The following is a 14,200-nucleotide window of genomic DNA, read 5'->3' on the forward strand; positions in this document are numbered from 1 at the left end:
AAGTGAATCCTATGTATGTAAATATAGTGATAAATAGATGGTCAGATCATATTTAAAACCTTGAAATCGCTCAGTTATCATTTGCTTTAGATAAGAAATATAAAATATATTGCAGAAATGTAATCACATATATTTTATCAGTCTATCCTATCCAATAGAAGATTTAATGTGATATATCATCTACATTTAGCAAAAACTGTTATAGAAAAGTAATAAAAATAACTATTTACAAATATGTAACGCAAGCAAAACTAATTTAATAATAATAATACTTTAAGATTTTTTTAAATATCTGTGATTTTAATAAATATACAAGACCATTACTAGCTCAGTAGATTATTATTTAAAAAAAGTAAATAGTTTTGAAATAAATTTCTGAACTGTATTTGTTAAATCAGTTCAAATTATATTAGTCTTGAGCAATACCAAATTTATGATAAACTGTCTTCCTATTATGAAATTTGTATACATTGTTGTGACCAAAAATGTTTTGGAAACATCAAATATTTATATTATAGACTATCCTGAAGTGTTGATGTTACTTGTAAATATACCCTGATTAAATCAAAACTTAATTATATGAGGCTCAAAAGAATGTAAGCTTTAAATCAGACTTCAACTAATTTATAAGTTTTGTAATATAAACAAAGAAATAAAAAACATGATGCAATTTCAAAATTAAGCATTATGAGGCCACATATTGTAAATATTTTACAATTATAGGTTGAAATTAAACAAATTGGTTACCTTAAGTCTGAAGAATAAAACTTCATTACTCAATCTCCCACTTAAAACTTTTATTATAGATACTTTGTTATATGTATTATCACAAATCCTGGTAGACTTTAAAACACAATCACGCAACTGACAAATCATTGTCTGCATTTTCTTGATTACTGATTTCTCATATAAACATAATTTACACAATACACAATCTGCAATATGACTGACTTAGTGTATAATCTTACTCAGCGCACTTCACTCTACACAATCATATAAGATTATTGCATATTTGGATGGCTTTTTTATTCTCTAAAACCGTCCTTGTCCTTCCACATCATTAATCTCATGAAAATATATACAAAGTTGACTAACATTACTTTACATTACAATTGTTACAGCTGCTTAGAAATCCAATACAGCTTTTGATTCCACGTTTGATATTGAAGACCGACATAAAATTAACCATCATCTTTCATTTGAAGCTAAAATACAATGTTCTAATCAGAACACAGAAATTAACATTTTGTTTATTTTGTATGATAATGGTTACTGCGGGAGTATCTACCAGTACTAAAGTATGAAAATATAAGATAAAGCACCTCGATTGGACAATGGTATGTATCAAAGATATTAACAACGTGATATGACGCGCATCACGACCGCCGAGAGTCCAGCGATCAGGGCCGGCGCGCCGCCGCCCAGGCCCCGCTGGAGATTTGCGGCCGTCAGCCGAGGTGGGCTCACTCCCTCCTCGCCCTTGCAGTCTTACGAGAAATAAATGCCACATTACACACTAAATATTAAAGCACTGTACAACAACAATAAGTTTTCTTTTCCTTTTCAGGACTAACGTTCATTTCACGCACTATTTCGGCGAACATTTCGTTGACGTTGGTACGGCTTTTAGCCGATGCTTCCACGAATGGGCAGCTCCACATTTGCGCGAGTGCCGAGCCCTCAGCCTGCGATACTTCGCGTTGGTGTTCCAAATCGGCCTTGTTACCCACTAGCAATATAGGAACACGGTCCGATCCCTTGACGCGGGTTATCAATTCCTTCATTGGCTTGATATCTTGGAAAGTCTGATGATTTGTTAATGAATATACAACTACAAATCCTTGGCCATTCTTTATATACAAATCTCGCATAGACGCGAATTGTTCTGTGCCGGCGGTATCCAATATTTCTAAAACACATGGTGAGTTATCTACTTCAATTTCTTTCCTATAGAAATCTTCTATGGTGGGGTCGTATTTTTCCATGAAACATCCAGACACAAACTGTACGGTCAAAGCACTCTTCCCGACCCCACCCGAGCCTAGCACGACGACTTTGAATTCGCGCATTATTGTGTTGTATAAATCACACTTGCCAGTCTTCTACAAACGTTTCAGAAACGTATTCTCACTTTGTGCTATAAAAATGTCATTGCTATGTTGGTTAATGACTCACTCGGATGCGATCACTAAGAAACGAACACATAAAGAATGTTAACTAAATGATAAACAGGGACGCCATTTTAGTTAGATGAGTGGCAAAACAACTTTGATTGCATCGCGGTACTCTTCTATTCACTACACTCGATAGTACAAACACGGAAGCAACATCTATCCAACTGACTCGCTCTTTGCTAGAATTGGCACCAGCAGCAGGTTGGTCAATGCACTCTATTGCAATGAAACGGTTTGATTGGTGAATGGGAATATTGTCAACCGGATGCCAGTGTTGCAATTGTTATGAAGCATTCATAATTGTAAGGAAAAAACTAACAATGGCCATCGCCCAAACATTAGACATAAATTATTAAAGATATTAATTAAATAAATATAAATATAAACATAAAAGATTTAATATTATATTTAAGTCAATTATGCAATTTATTAAAAAAAAAAAAACGTTTAAAGTAACCATCATAAAAAAAATATTATTTTAACAAAGTTGCTTTTGCCTTTTTTTTAATTCTATAGTTCGGATATTATTTTCTATTACGGTCTGAAATTATACTCATTGTTACAAATATGTTTTCTTCCAATGTCTGGAAAGGAAAAGTAAATGTTCTTGCAACACTTTACAGGAAGCTCGTATATCATGTTGTCTAAACTGAATTTCGTTTAGAAATAAGTAATTTATTTTAACAGTAATGAAACTGTTATTAAAATGTTTTATGGAAATATTTAAATTAAAGAAGAATATTTACAGCCTAATTTATTGCTTAATAAAAACAATACATTTTGAAGCAGATAATAAAAACTTGTAAAATTTCGAGTTAAACAATTCGTAAATTTGTCCTATTCAGTGTAGTCAGAATACAAATCCTAATTAAAACGAAGTGATTGTATACGCTTTAATCTTAATTGTCAATATTTAAATACAAATTAAAAAACACAAGACAAATAATATTAAAACATTCCTTTGAAATTTTTTTTATGTTTTTTTTAATAAATGATAATTTTTATTAAAGTATTCTAGAACTAAAATAAAAATAAAAAATCTTACTTTGAAATTTAAATTTAAAGGCAGAAATTGCAGTATTGTCTTTGGTTCGGCTATAGTATATTATTTTTAGGTTGGTTTTACTTCTATTTATATTGACGTCAAACTGCAAACAACTCAATCAATATTCAATAGGTACATATTGTTAGGTCATAAATCGTCGGTTTTGCCGGCCAATAATTTTCGATTAAAATTAGAAAAAAAGCTTATATTGAAGTCAGTGTTTGTCTGTATTTTAATTAATTAATATTATATAAGCGAAAGTGTTCTCGACCTTTACTGTTTGAAATCGGTTTCTTTGCACCACCGCTGTATTTAATCTGTAAGTATTACTATTTACTTTTTAAAAAGTTAATAAACATCGTAATGTCATTTGCTTCTCAAACATCCCCTAAGGCCCAGATTCTCTACTTAATGTGGTTAATTTGCGTACAATTATAATTATTGAAATATATTTTTAAGAAAACAAAGAAGTTTTTTCTAATGTTACTATTTTTTTTAATAATATTTTAAATAACTATTAACTAGATTTGTTTTGTACTCATATTTTTCTTTGACTGTTTGAGTCTTCGAATTTTCAGTATATTATACTGTACTCGAAACTGAGCTGCAAATCAAATGAAATATTTTAAACTAGCTGCCGTCTTGATTTGTTCCGCTAAAATCCCTATTGGATTTCATCCTGTGCATTTTTTAATCAATAAGGTATAAACATTATTGATCTATTCGCCCACATTACAGTACTGTACTGTGGATAAGGGTATATAAAGAGATACATGCATAAAGCATAGGATGGTAAACGGAACATTATATATTTAAGTGTGCATGATTTTAAAGTTCTAGAATACAAATATTTTGTCTAATAGATATAGTCCAGTGAACAGGAGTCTATTTGATTCTGGCGTTACAGTTAAAAGGAAACTTACTCGCTTTAAAAGGAGAAATTCAGGGAACCGGAATGATTATTGGCTTCATTTTAATGTAAATTATTTTGTAAAATGTTAATGAATTATTATAAAACAACAATAAATATTTATAAAACAAAATAATTTGTTTCCTAGAACTTTCAAAATGCACATGATGTTTTCCTTCACTGTCAACCATGAAAGGAATTATATATACAAATTAAGTACATGAAAATTTAGTGTGGGTTTGAACCCACAATCATCGGCTAAGATTCTCACATTCTAACTGCTGGGCCATCTCAACATTATGAGAGACCTCTTGAAAAGGATAAGTAACTGGTCCCGACCACCTATAGACTTTAGCACTATAAAAACATTAAACATTAAATTAACCAGTGCAATATTTCTTCCTGTGTGAGATTTTTAATTTTGCCATAACTTCTAAGATATTCATTTAAATTAGGTATATAGTTAAATGTTGAAAGTTCAAAGGGCACCATGGCTGCTCAATTTTTTAGATAGCATTTTAAAGTTTTAAATAATAAACAAATTTTAAAATTAAAAACATGCTGTTCAACTGTTTCTAGTTTACAAATAATTAATGGTGTAGGTAAATAAAAGACTAAGTATAGTACAACTTAATCCCAATATTCGTGGTTTTCTCACACTGTGACATTTTTACTTAGTTAGAGCATTATCAAAAAGGGTTAATTTTAATCCAAATGTTCAGCCATTTAAATCTGCTATATCCTTTTCATGATGTTTACACACTGCACTAATCCCACATAAATAAGATAAGAAGCCTGAAAAAAGGGCAAGCAAATTATTTGTGTATATTAAATACAGATAATAAAAGCAAACATTTTTAGTACTTAAAAAAAAAGTCAAAATCTATTAATAAGATTATTTTTTAATACATACATTTATAGAACATATAAAAATATCTATTTCTATTAAATATTTATGGAGGGGTTGTATTTTATCAAAATATTAAAAGATTTGGTTCATTTATTGCACTTGGCCAACATTACATAATTTGTATTATTTTTTTCCGTAAATTGATTTATTAAGTCAGGTGCATTTGAAACGTTTAAACCTTTATATTATAAAAAAAAAATCACACAACACTTTATTTTTTCAAGAAATTTGTGATATTTATATCAACCACTAAAATGATGTATAAGGATTGTAGTGGAAAAGGTTGACATATGACAGTAGTCCAAGGGGTCGTAATCAAGTCAGTGATTTTCAACATCACTATAAAGTGCATAAATTGTTGCACTACTTTTTCAAATAAGCTCCATATACAAAAACTGCACTTCTTACTATAACTGGAAAAGCAAATTTATAATGTTTCAATATACCAAATTCTTTTTATAGATAATTTTTATTTATATCTGCACTGCACAGTAAAATTTTTACATATCTGTAATGCAAGAAATTACATATATTTCTTATATATTTCTTATATGTACCAAGGACTGTGATTTATGATTATTTTCAATTGTTTGACAAATATAATATATCTTATACGAGACTTTATTTGTAATCTGTATGACTTCTAATATTTGTATCTAGGCCAAATCTATAAGTATCTAAGTTTATTTGTTCGTTACTAACTGTCTTACTGATAATAATAATAATTGATAAGGTTGTAACTTGTATTTATGTTTTAAAGTTAAATACTGCCTAGATTGCCTTGGAGTACTATAATATCAAATATTTTTATATTACTTTTTCAGGAATCATGTCGCACAAGCAAACCCTGCAAAGCCCAAACTCGTCCCAGAATCAAGGATATAAATCTCCGTCGGAAGTTGCGGATGGCAATGAAACTTATCCAATGCAAGGCGGATATCTGGACCCTCCAACACAAGGCGGTTATCCGGGCCCTCCAATACAAGGCGGTTATCCGGGCCCTCCAACACAAGGCGGTTATCCGGGCCCTCCAATACTTCCACCAGGTGCTCAGCCCCTACCTGGAATGCAAACAGGATTCCACCCTGGGTTTCAGCCAGGATTTCAGCCTCAGTTTCAGCCTGGATTTCAGCCTCAGTTTCAGCCTGGATATGCATCTGGCTTTTCTCACCCGTCCAGCTATCCTGGTGAGGGCTATAAACCACCAGTGATGCAACAGCCTGCTCCACAAGCTCCAGGTAATAAAATGATTACATTTTATATTAAGTTAAAATATTATTAAATTAAGAAGTGGTATAAACCATTTACATTCACAGACACTAGTAAAACGAATGACTGTAAACATCTATTTCTATTTAGATTTATCAAATACTTTTAAAAAATCTGACTATTGTTTACTATTTTAAATATAATAAAGAAATATCATAGGTTAGACACAAGCTCTTTCCGTTTAAATAATAGTATATAAAGACTTGTATATGTATACACATATATGCAAGAAAAATAATTATTCATATTACACATGTTATAAGGAAAATGTATAATATAAGCCGAGATGGCCTAGTTGTTAGAAAGCGTGAATCTTAACCGATAATCGTGAGTTCAAACCCGGGCAAGCACCACTGAATTTTCATGTGCTTAATTTGTGTTTATAATTCATCTCGTGGTAGACGGTGAAGGAAAACATGGTGAGGAAACCTGCATGTGTCAAATTTTATTGAAATTATGCCACATGTGTATTCTTCCAACCCGCATTGGAGCAGCGTGGTGGAATAAGCTCCAAACCTTCTCCTCAAAAGGGAGAGGAAGCCTTAGCCCAGTAGTGGGACATTAACAAAATGATAACAGGGTCTAAATAATAAGCGTTATATTTCTAGAATAGTAAGTAACAACTACGAGGATAATAATAAACATGACATTTCGTAATGAAGTATCTTAAAAATGAAATAAGTAAACGTAACATATTAAGTTACGTTTATTTTATAACCTGTTTTCTTGCATTTGTGTTATTATTATTGTATTTAAAATCATTTAATTGAAATGACAACAAGATAAAGATGTTTACTTTGGAAACATTTTAAGACGAGTATCGTTGATAGGTAATGCAATTGCATTACTGTTGTCTTGTTAGTTAATCGTGTATATTCTCTCCTTAATAATAGTTTTATTAATCTTTAAAAAATATACAATAAAAATATATTTTTTAATTAAAATAATGCAAACAATTAACACTTATGTCAATAATAATTTTGATATATTAAACGATGAGATATCATCAAATGAAACAAAATTAACTTCGGAAAAGTCAAATAAAATTTCTAAATATTTAAAAAAGAAGTGTTCGAATTTTTTTAAATTTAAAAATAAGAGTGTTTATATCGAAACGTTAACGGTAGCTAGTGCTAAAAGGACAGTCCATAGATTATATAGAAAACTTTTTAAAAATCGTTCCAAACGATATGAAAAATTAATGACGGACGAAGAAAGGAGGTTAAACAATGTTTTCGATTATATAAGTGTGGTGGAGGGAATCTAATAATTGTTTTGTATTGGTAATGTTTACATTAACACGTATCTAGGTTAAGTTGTTTAATCACTAACATAGTTGTTATGTACTTCCATTTGTGAAATTACCTACTAATTAATATTTTTCAGTAGCAAAATTGGCGGCCTCAATTATAAAATTTGTTAAACAGTGTGTCTTCTTTCGAATGTCAAATAGATAATGACTGAAAGAGCGAAAGCAGTGTTTAACTAAACAGCCGCCATGCAACGTTTATAGGCAAGGTTGTAATGTTTAATCTATGAAATGTAATATCACAAAAGTGTAACTTAACACTATGATACCCTTGAAACAATGCCACAGATACTGTCCGACTACATAAATATATTTAAAAAATAAATAAAATGCGTACAACTCAACGACAAAAGTGAAACTTGGTCGCGTTAGAAATAATTCATAATAAATATTGAATACGAAACGGATCCCTTTTGTTTTTAAAAATTTTTTTAAATAATATCAAGTCCATCACGCAAAAACTTTTAGAATATCATCTGTCGCGTTAATTTTAAGAAACTATTGTATTGATAGCTTATATCATAGGATATAATAATTAATCACGAATTCGTATATAAAAAATGAATGGCTATGTTAGTTAATGTTCTATACGTTTGTTTATCGTTCTTTATTAACACACTCGTGTTGTGAATGTGCGCGAGCGGACGCGCATGTGTATGTGTGTGCGTGTACGTATCTCGATGACCGGACATTTTCTAAGATCTTTGGTCTTGACATGTTGTCGTTACGTGTGAGGTCGAAATAGGAAGCGCGGAAATGTTATCAGATAATTGTTTATAAAATAAATATAAGAAGCCTTGCAACACATGTCAACAATAACCGAGATATTTGATTTTCATACAAGATATATATATAATAATAATATTATATATAATATAAGTGTACATAATCAAATCTTAAATACCCCGTAAAAGAGAGCAATTAAGTTTCTTATCGATGCGATTTATAATCTACATTTCGTGCCGGTGGTAGGTTTAAGTTTAATTTAATCTTATTAAGTCAAAAGTATTTGAAACGATTTTAAAGATTTTATACATTGTAGTTCTGGTAAATTGAAAATTTACCTTTAATGTAACGTGTTGAAACAAATTATCTTTCAGGTGGATGGATGACTACTCCGCGAGGGCTTGTCGACTGTCCGCCGGGCTTGGAACAACTTGGTATGATTGATCAGCTCCTCGTCCATCAAAAGGTCGAGCTACTCGAAGCTTTTGTCGGCTTCGAGACAAACAACAAGTACACGATTAAAAACAACCTCGGCCAGAAAGTGTACCATGCTGTTGAAGACAATGATTGTTGTACAAGGAATTGTTGCGGACCATTGCGACCGTTTCATTTAAAGATTATGGATAATATGAGTAATGAGGTATTTTATTTATCTTATTTAAACTAATAATCTTGTAAATTGAATAATTGTATCCTAGTAAAGTAGGGCTTTGTGCCACTTACCATCAGGGGGCCCATATGCTCGTCCGCCTTCCTATGATATATATATAAAACAAAATGCTTGCTTCTCAACGACGGGCAAACATTCTTGATATTTCTAATAATTTCGTACAAGTTAGTCGAGGACATTAGCGCAGGTCTATACTAATATTATAAATGCGATTGTAAATCTGTCTGTTGGTCGTACTTTCACTGAAACAATTTTAATGAAATTTTGTATGAAGTAAGATTGAACTTTAATGAAGAACTTACTTTTTTATATTCTGAAAAGAAGTATATTAGAATTGAATATTACTCTAGTAAAAATTAGAAATACGATTATATTTTGACAATATTATTTGAATTTTTCTTATTGTAATGCAAATGTTAAATCTGTGTTTCTCTTATAATATAACCACACCTCAAGATCAAGGTCAAGAGAGTACGGCCTCTTTAGCTTTATATTGTGTCCTCTGTCCAAACTTATGTGTCAAGTATAGAAGAGCCGAGATTGCTTAGTGGTAAGAACGCGTGAATCTTAACCGATGATCGTGGGTTCAAACCCGGGCAAGCACCACTGAATTTTCATGTGCTCAATTTGTGGTTATAATTCATCTCGTGGTTTACGGTGAAGGAAAACATCGTGAGGAAACCTGCGTGTGTCTAATTTCGCTGAAATTCTGCCGCATGTGTATTCCACCAACCCACATTCGAGCAGCGTGGTGGAATAAGCTCCAAACCTTCTCCTCAAAAAGAGGAGAGGAGGCCTTTAGCCCAGCAGTGGGACATTCACAGGCTGTTACGGTACTTATACTGGCTTTGTCACTTTTTACTAAGCGGTGTTTTTTACAGGTGATCCACTTACACCGGCCGCTAGCGTGCGACACGTGCTTGTGTCCGCTGTTTATGCAGAACTTGCAAGTGTCTTCGCCCCCGGGCACTCATATCGGCTCCGTGGAACAGGTGTGGTCGTTGCTAAAACCCTCATTCACCATCAGGAACGAATTAGGGGAAATAGTGATGAGGATAAAGGGGCCATATTGCACGTTCTCCATATGTGGTGATGTGGAATTCCATGTACGTACCGATCTATCGTATTATTTATTTATTAAGTAATCAGAGCCGTGACGGTCCAGTGTTGAAGGTCTCGGTTTCAAATCTCGTGATGGCGGCATTTTGTTTCCATGTACTTAGTTTATATTTCATTAAGCAATTTATCTCGTGCTCGGGGATTAAAGATGACATTGTGACACCTTTATCCAAAAACCGAGTAGGAGCAGTGTAGTTGAACAAACACCAATCTTCCTCAAACTTTGGCTTGGCCCAGCAGAGGGAAACGGCCTGTTACTAATTAATTAGATTGAATCATACACCGTTTCATACAATTATTTCTTATTTTTTGTTGTTTCATTAACTACAAATAATAATATATAAAAAAATGCCGAGATAGCCGTGGTTAGGACGCGTGAATCTTAACCGATGACCGTGAGCTCAAACCCAGGCAAGCACCACTGAATTTTCATGTGCTTAATTTGTGTTTATAATTCATCTCGTGCTTGACTGTGAAGAAAAACATCGTGAGGAAACCTGCATGTGTCTACTTTTATTAAAATTCTGCCATATGTGTATTTTACCAACCCGCATTGGAGCAGCGTGGTGGAATAATCTCCAAACCTTCTCCTCAAAACGGGAGAGGAGGCCTTAGCCCAGCAGTGGGACATTAAGAGGCTGTTATTGTTGTATTGTATTGTGTATCCAACGCAAAAAGAATTATTAGAATTGGACTTATGTATCAGATGTATGGCGTCGTTGTTGTCGCTTGTTCAACCAACAAACTCTCCAGCTTTGTAATATAATTATAGAATCGTTTCAAAGTATACAGTTTTAATAGCGGTAATATCGCTTGCGATCGAAATACGTCCATTTTCGAAAAATCAATAACCTGATCTAAACTAAGTGAAATTTCGCTAAGAATCTCGCAATAATAAAAAAATATTTATTTGTATATACGATGATTCTTTATTCAAAATCATTTGAGTAATTATGAAAAATAAAAATATATTCCTAAGTAGGAATCATTACACACAGGCCAAAGCGACATTTCGTGATTTTTATGAACTAAAAATTATATGTGTTATTCTCCAGACGATAAATCCATTTCTGTGTAAAAAGGACAAACAAACTTTCGCAATTACTGATAAAAAAAAGTTTAAATTAAATCATTAAAAATGTTCGTTAATTTGCAATTGGTAACACGGTTAAATAAAAATAAATATTTGCAGGCTGTGTGGATTAACACCCTTGACTTTTGCAAGAGGAAAGTATTAAAAAAATAACTATGTTTATTGTTATCTTGAATTGTTGATTAATGTTATTAGTAGGTCAATGACTCTTTACTGTACACATATGTGACCATATAACTAACTAAGGTCGGATGACGTACAAGAGATAACCGTAGTAAATGTAAGTTTTATACGATATTACTAATCATATCAAAAGAAAAATCCAATGAAATTGAATTAAATTAATATATCGAAATTATAATATTTTTTTAAATCAATGTTTTCATTTCTTGTTTGTTTCTGAAATGTTTAGTCTTGCAGGTTACTTTATTAAAAAATAAATATTGAAATCTTTACGGAGTTATTGTAGGGAGGTAGGTAGCACTTGGTGGTTGGCTTTGTGCAAGCCTGTCTTTGTAACCACATGCAACTTTAATAATTTTTGATTAAGTAGAGAATATCTAAACGGCGCGATTCAGGAAAGTGACATATTCAATCAGCGCCATCTATCACTACCGAGTTGTAACATACGCTATTGTACAATGACTTGAAATAGATTTAATAAAATTATATATTCGTTTGAAATTGACAAGACGATTCAACGGGTCGTAAACGTTTTTTTTTTTACAATAGAATATTTGCTTAACATTTTATAAGGTCATGTTGTATTGTATGCTGTGTCCGTATTCATGTGACATTTAACTAAACTGGTTTTTATTGTTTTTTAGGTATACAATAAACATGCTGATAGGAAGATCGGTAAAATAAGGAAGAGCTGGTCCGGGCTAGCGCGCGAAGCTTTCACCGACAGCGATTATTTCGGCATAACCTTCCCGATGGATTTGGATATCAAGATGAAAGCTGTTCTGCTTGGAGCGTGTTTCTTGATTGTAAGTGTATTCGTTGGATTTAACTTACTAACTCAGGTAGAACAGGTGTGTCTTGTTCTTATGATTGGCAGGGATAACACACTTGATACCAAAGTTATGAGTTTTTTTATAACTCTATCCGTGTTTACTAAGTTCTGAGTCCGAACTCTAGTTCGGGTCATTAAAATATTACAGGGTTTCTCTGTTAAGAATTTCGGTATCAATCAAGTCTTGTAGTACCAATAACAATTTGAATTCGTGACCATTTATCGTTCGCCTGCCTTATATATGTATAAACTAATACGAAAAATATATTATTTAACTTTGTCTCACATCGTATGTGTCTATGTTGTAAATTATGTTTTAAACATTTTTTAACTCATAAGCCAGAGACGGCAGGTTTGCAAACGCCAATCAGCAAATTAATTATAATGGCAAACAATAAATGAATAACAATGTCGATATACATTCAAAACGAACAAATTCTAAACTAGATTTTTGTTTTTCGAAAGAAAGAAAATTTTACTATCTCAATGATTTTACCAACGGTACCACAGCCAACGTGAACACACTTACACGGACATATCTTAAGTAACTTAAAAGAATAATATATTCTTGTTTATATTCGGCGGAGATGGTTTTTTTTTTTTATAGAATAGGAAGGCGGACGAGCATATGGGCCACCTGATGAGAAGTGGTCACCAAACGCCCTTAGACATTGGCATTGTAAGAAATGTCAACCATCGCTTATACCGCCAATGCGCCACCAACCTTGGGAACTAAGATTTTATGTCCCTTGTGCCTGTAATTACACTGGCTCACTCACCCTTCAAACCGGAACACAACAATAACAAGTACTGCTGTTTTGCGGTAGAATATCTGATGAGTGGGTGGTACCTACCCAGACGAGCTTGCACAAAGCTCTACCACCAGTATGGTGAGATAAGTCGCTCTTTTCAGAAGAATTGTTCTCTTGTCGAAAAAAAGGAGATTAGAAAGAGAAAGAGCCCAAGAGTGGTACACACCGGACTGGCGATAATAACTTCTATTTCATTTTACAGGATTATATGTACTTCGAAAAAGTTGGAAATCATGAGCGGGTTCGTCCTTTAATGCTGTAAGCGTAAAAATATTATGGCAAAATTTAAGTAAGCATACATACTCACTGCTTACTTCTAAATGTTTTAAATAATGAATGTTAATGAATCTCTAAGCGAATTACTGTAGTTTTAAATTACGCTAGATCTATATGTGTACTGATATTGGAAGCTTTAGATATATATCCCTTTATACACACAGACGTGGTTTGTTTATTGTAAACACGGAGTTTTTGAAGAATATATTACATAGCACTAATCGTGCTTTTGGCTTAATAAATTTATTTTGCATTTTATTAGATGTAAGCTTGTACTGCATGTGTGTAACTTAAAAAAAAAATATATATAAAAATAATTTACTTTTTTACTCTTTAGTAAATACAGTAAATTATCAGTAATATTTTTATTAAACTTATCTTTCAAAATTCAGATGATGAAAATTTTATTTAGGATATTATTTGCGTAAAGTCGCGAAAAGAGTAACTATGCTAAATTTTAATTCAAGTCAGTCTGGGATTTCGCTTATATCCTGACTGTATATATACACCAATGGCGTGGCGATCTGTAGCGCCTGCTGCAGCGCCCTTTAAAGGAGTTGCAACAATGTAGAATGTATAAGTAAAAAATCTTAAAAAAAAAAAACATGTATGTGCCAACTTTCGTGGTGACGGTGTCAGTCTATTAAACTTAATCATCTCATCGTCATTTTCTAAAATCATATTACTCGTTTACCTTTACCGTCGTCAGACAATTATTGTTCAGAACTTCTTTGCTGACGCTCCTTCGTACAAGAACTGTCATTTTCAAAGTTCTTTGGCAAAGATCCAATGCCATTCTGACGCTTTCACATAAAGGCTCTACATTAAAAAAAAAAAAACAATCTTATCTGTAGCTGTAAGTTATAGTATTA

The 14,200-nt window shown here is 32.3% G+C and overlaps 2 protein-coding genes across 6 annotated transcripts; one reads left to right on the top strand and one right to left on the bottom strand.

Moving 5' to 3' along the window:
* Positions 1 to 776: 776 nt before the first annotated feature.
* Positions 777 to 2,405, bottom strand: LOC126772224 (ras-related protein Rap-2c). Its single transcript, XM_050492497.1, has one exon. The coding sequence runs from the start codon at positions 2,067 to 2,069 to the stop codon at positions 1,524 to 1,526; it is 546 nt and encodes a 181-aa protein (XP_050348454.1). The 5' UTR covers positions 2,070 to 2,405; the 3' UTR covers positions 777 to 1,523.
* A 930-nt stretch (positions 2,406 to 3,335) lies between these two features.
* LOC126772026 (phospholipid scramblase 1) lies at positions 3,336 to 14,143 on the top strand. Of its 5 annotated transcripts, none has more exons than XM_050492207.1 (6): positions 3,336 to 3,538; positions 5,864 to 6,277; positions 8,718 to 8,983; positions 9,895 to 10,119; positions 12,053 to 12,214; positions 13,255 to 14,143. In XM_050492207.1, the coding sequence occupies exons 2-6, from the start codon at positions 5,869 to 5,871 to the stop codon at positions 13,312 to 13,314; spliced, it is 1,122 nt and encodes a 373-aa protein (XP_050348164.1). In that variant the 5' UTR covers positions 3,336 to 3,538; positions 5,864 to 5,868; the 3' UTR covers positions 13,315 to 14,143. The 5 variants fall into 5 exon arrangements, with proteins under 5 accessions (XP_050348164.1, XP_050348178.1, XP_050348171.1 ...); XM_050492221.1 differs by lacking the exons at positions 3,336 to 3,538; positions 5,864 to 6,277 and adding exons at positions 7,156 to 7,591; positions 7,695 to 7,826; XM_050492214.1 differs by lacking the exons at positions 3,336 to 3,538; positions 5,864 to 6,277 and adding an exon at positions 7,156 to 7,591.
* Positions 14,144 to 14,200: the final 57 nt, after the last annotated feature.

This window comes from Nymphalis io, chromosome 1 (genome assembly GCF_905147045.1).
Source record: "Nymphalis io chromosome 1, ilAglIoxx1.1, whole genome shotgun sequence".
Lineage (NCBI taxonomy): Eukaryota > Metazoa > Arthropoda > Insecta > Lepidoptera > Nymphalidae > Nymphalis > Nymphalis io.

What these genes read in the sequence shown, in the direction of transcription:
- LOC126772224 (XM_050492497.1), bottom strand. Translation starts at nt 2,069, where the DNA reads ATGCGCGAATTCAAAGTCGTCGTGCTAGGCTCGGGTGGGGTCGGGAAG.
- LOC126772026 (XM_050492207.1), top strand. Translation starts at nt 5,869, where the DNA reads ATGTCGCACAAGCAAACCCTGCAAAGCCCAAACTCGTCCCAGAATCAA. An exon ending in GCCTGCTCCACAAGCTCCAG is followed by an intron (nt 6,278 to 8,717) that starts GTAATAAAATGA and finishes ATTATCTTTCAG; the next exon opens with GTGGATGGATGACTACTCCG. An exon ending in TTGGAGCGTGTTTCTTGATT is followed by an intron (nt 12,215 to 13,254) that starts GTAAGTGTATTC and finishes TTCATTTTACAG; the next exon opens with GATTATATGTACTTCGAAAA.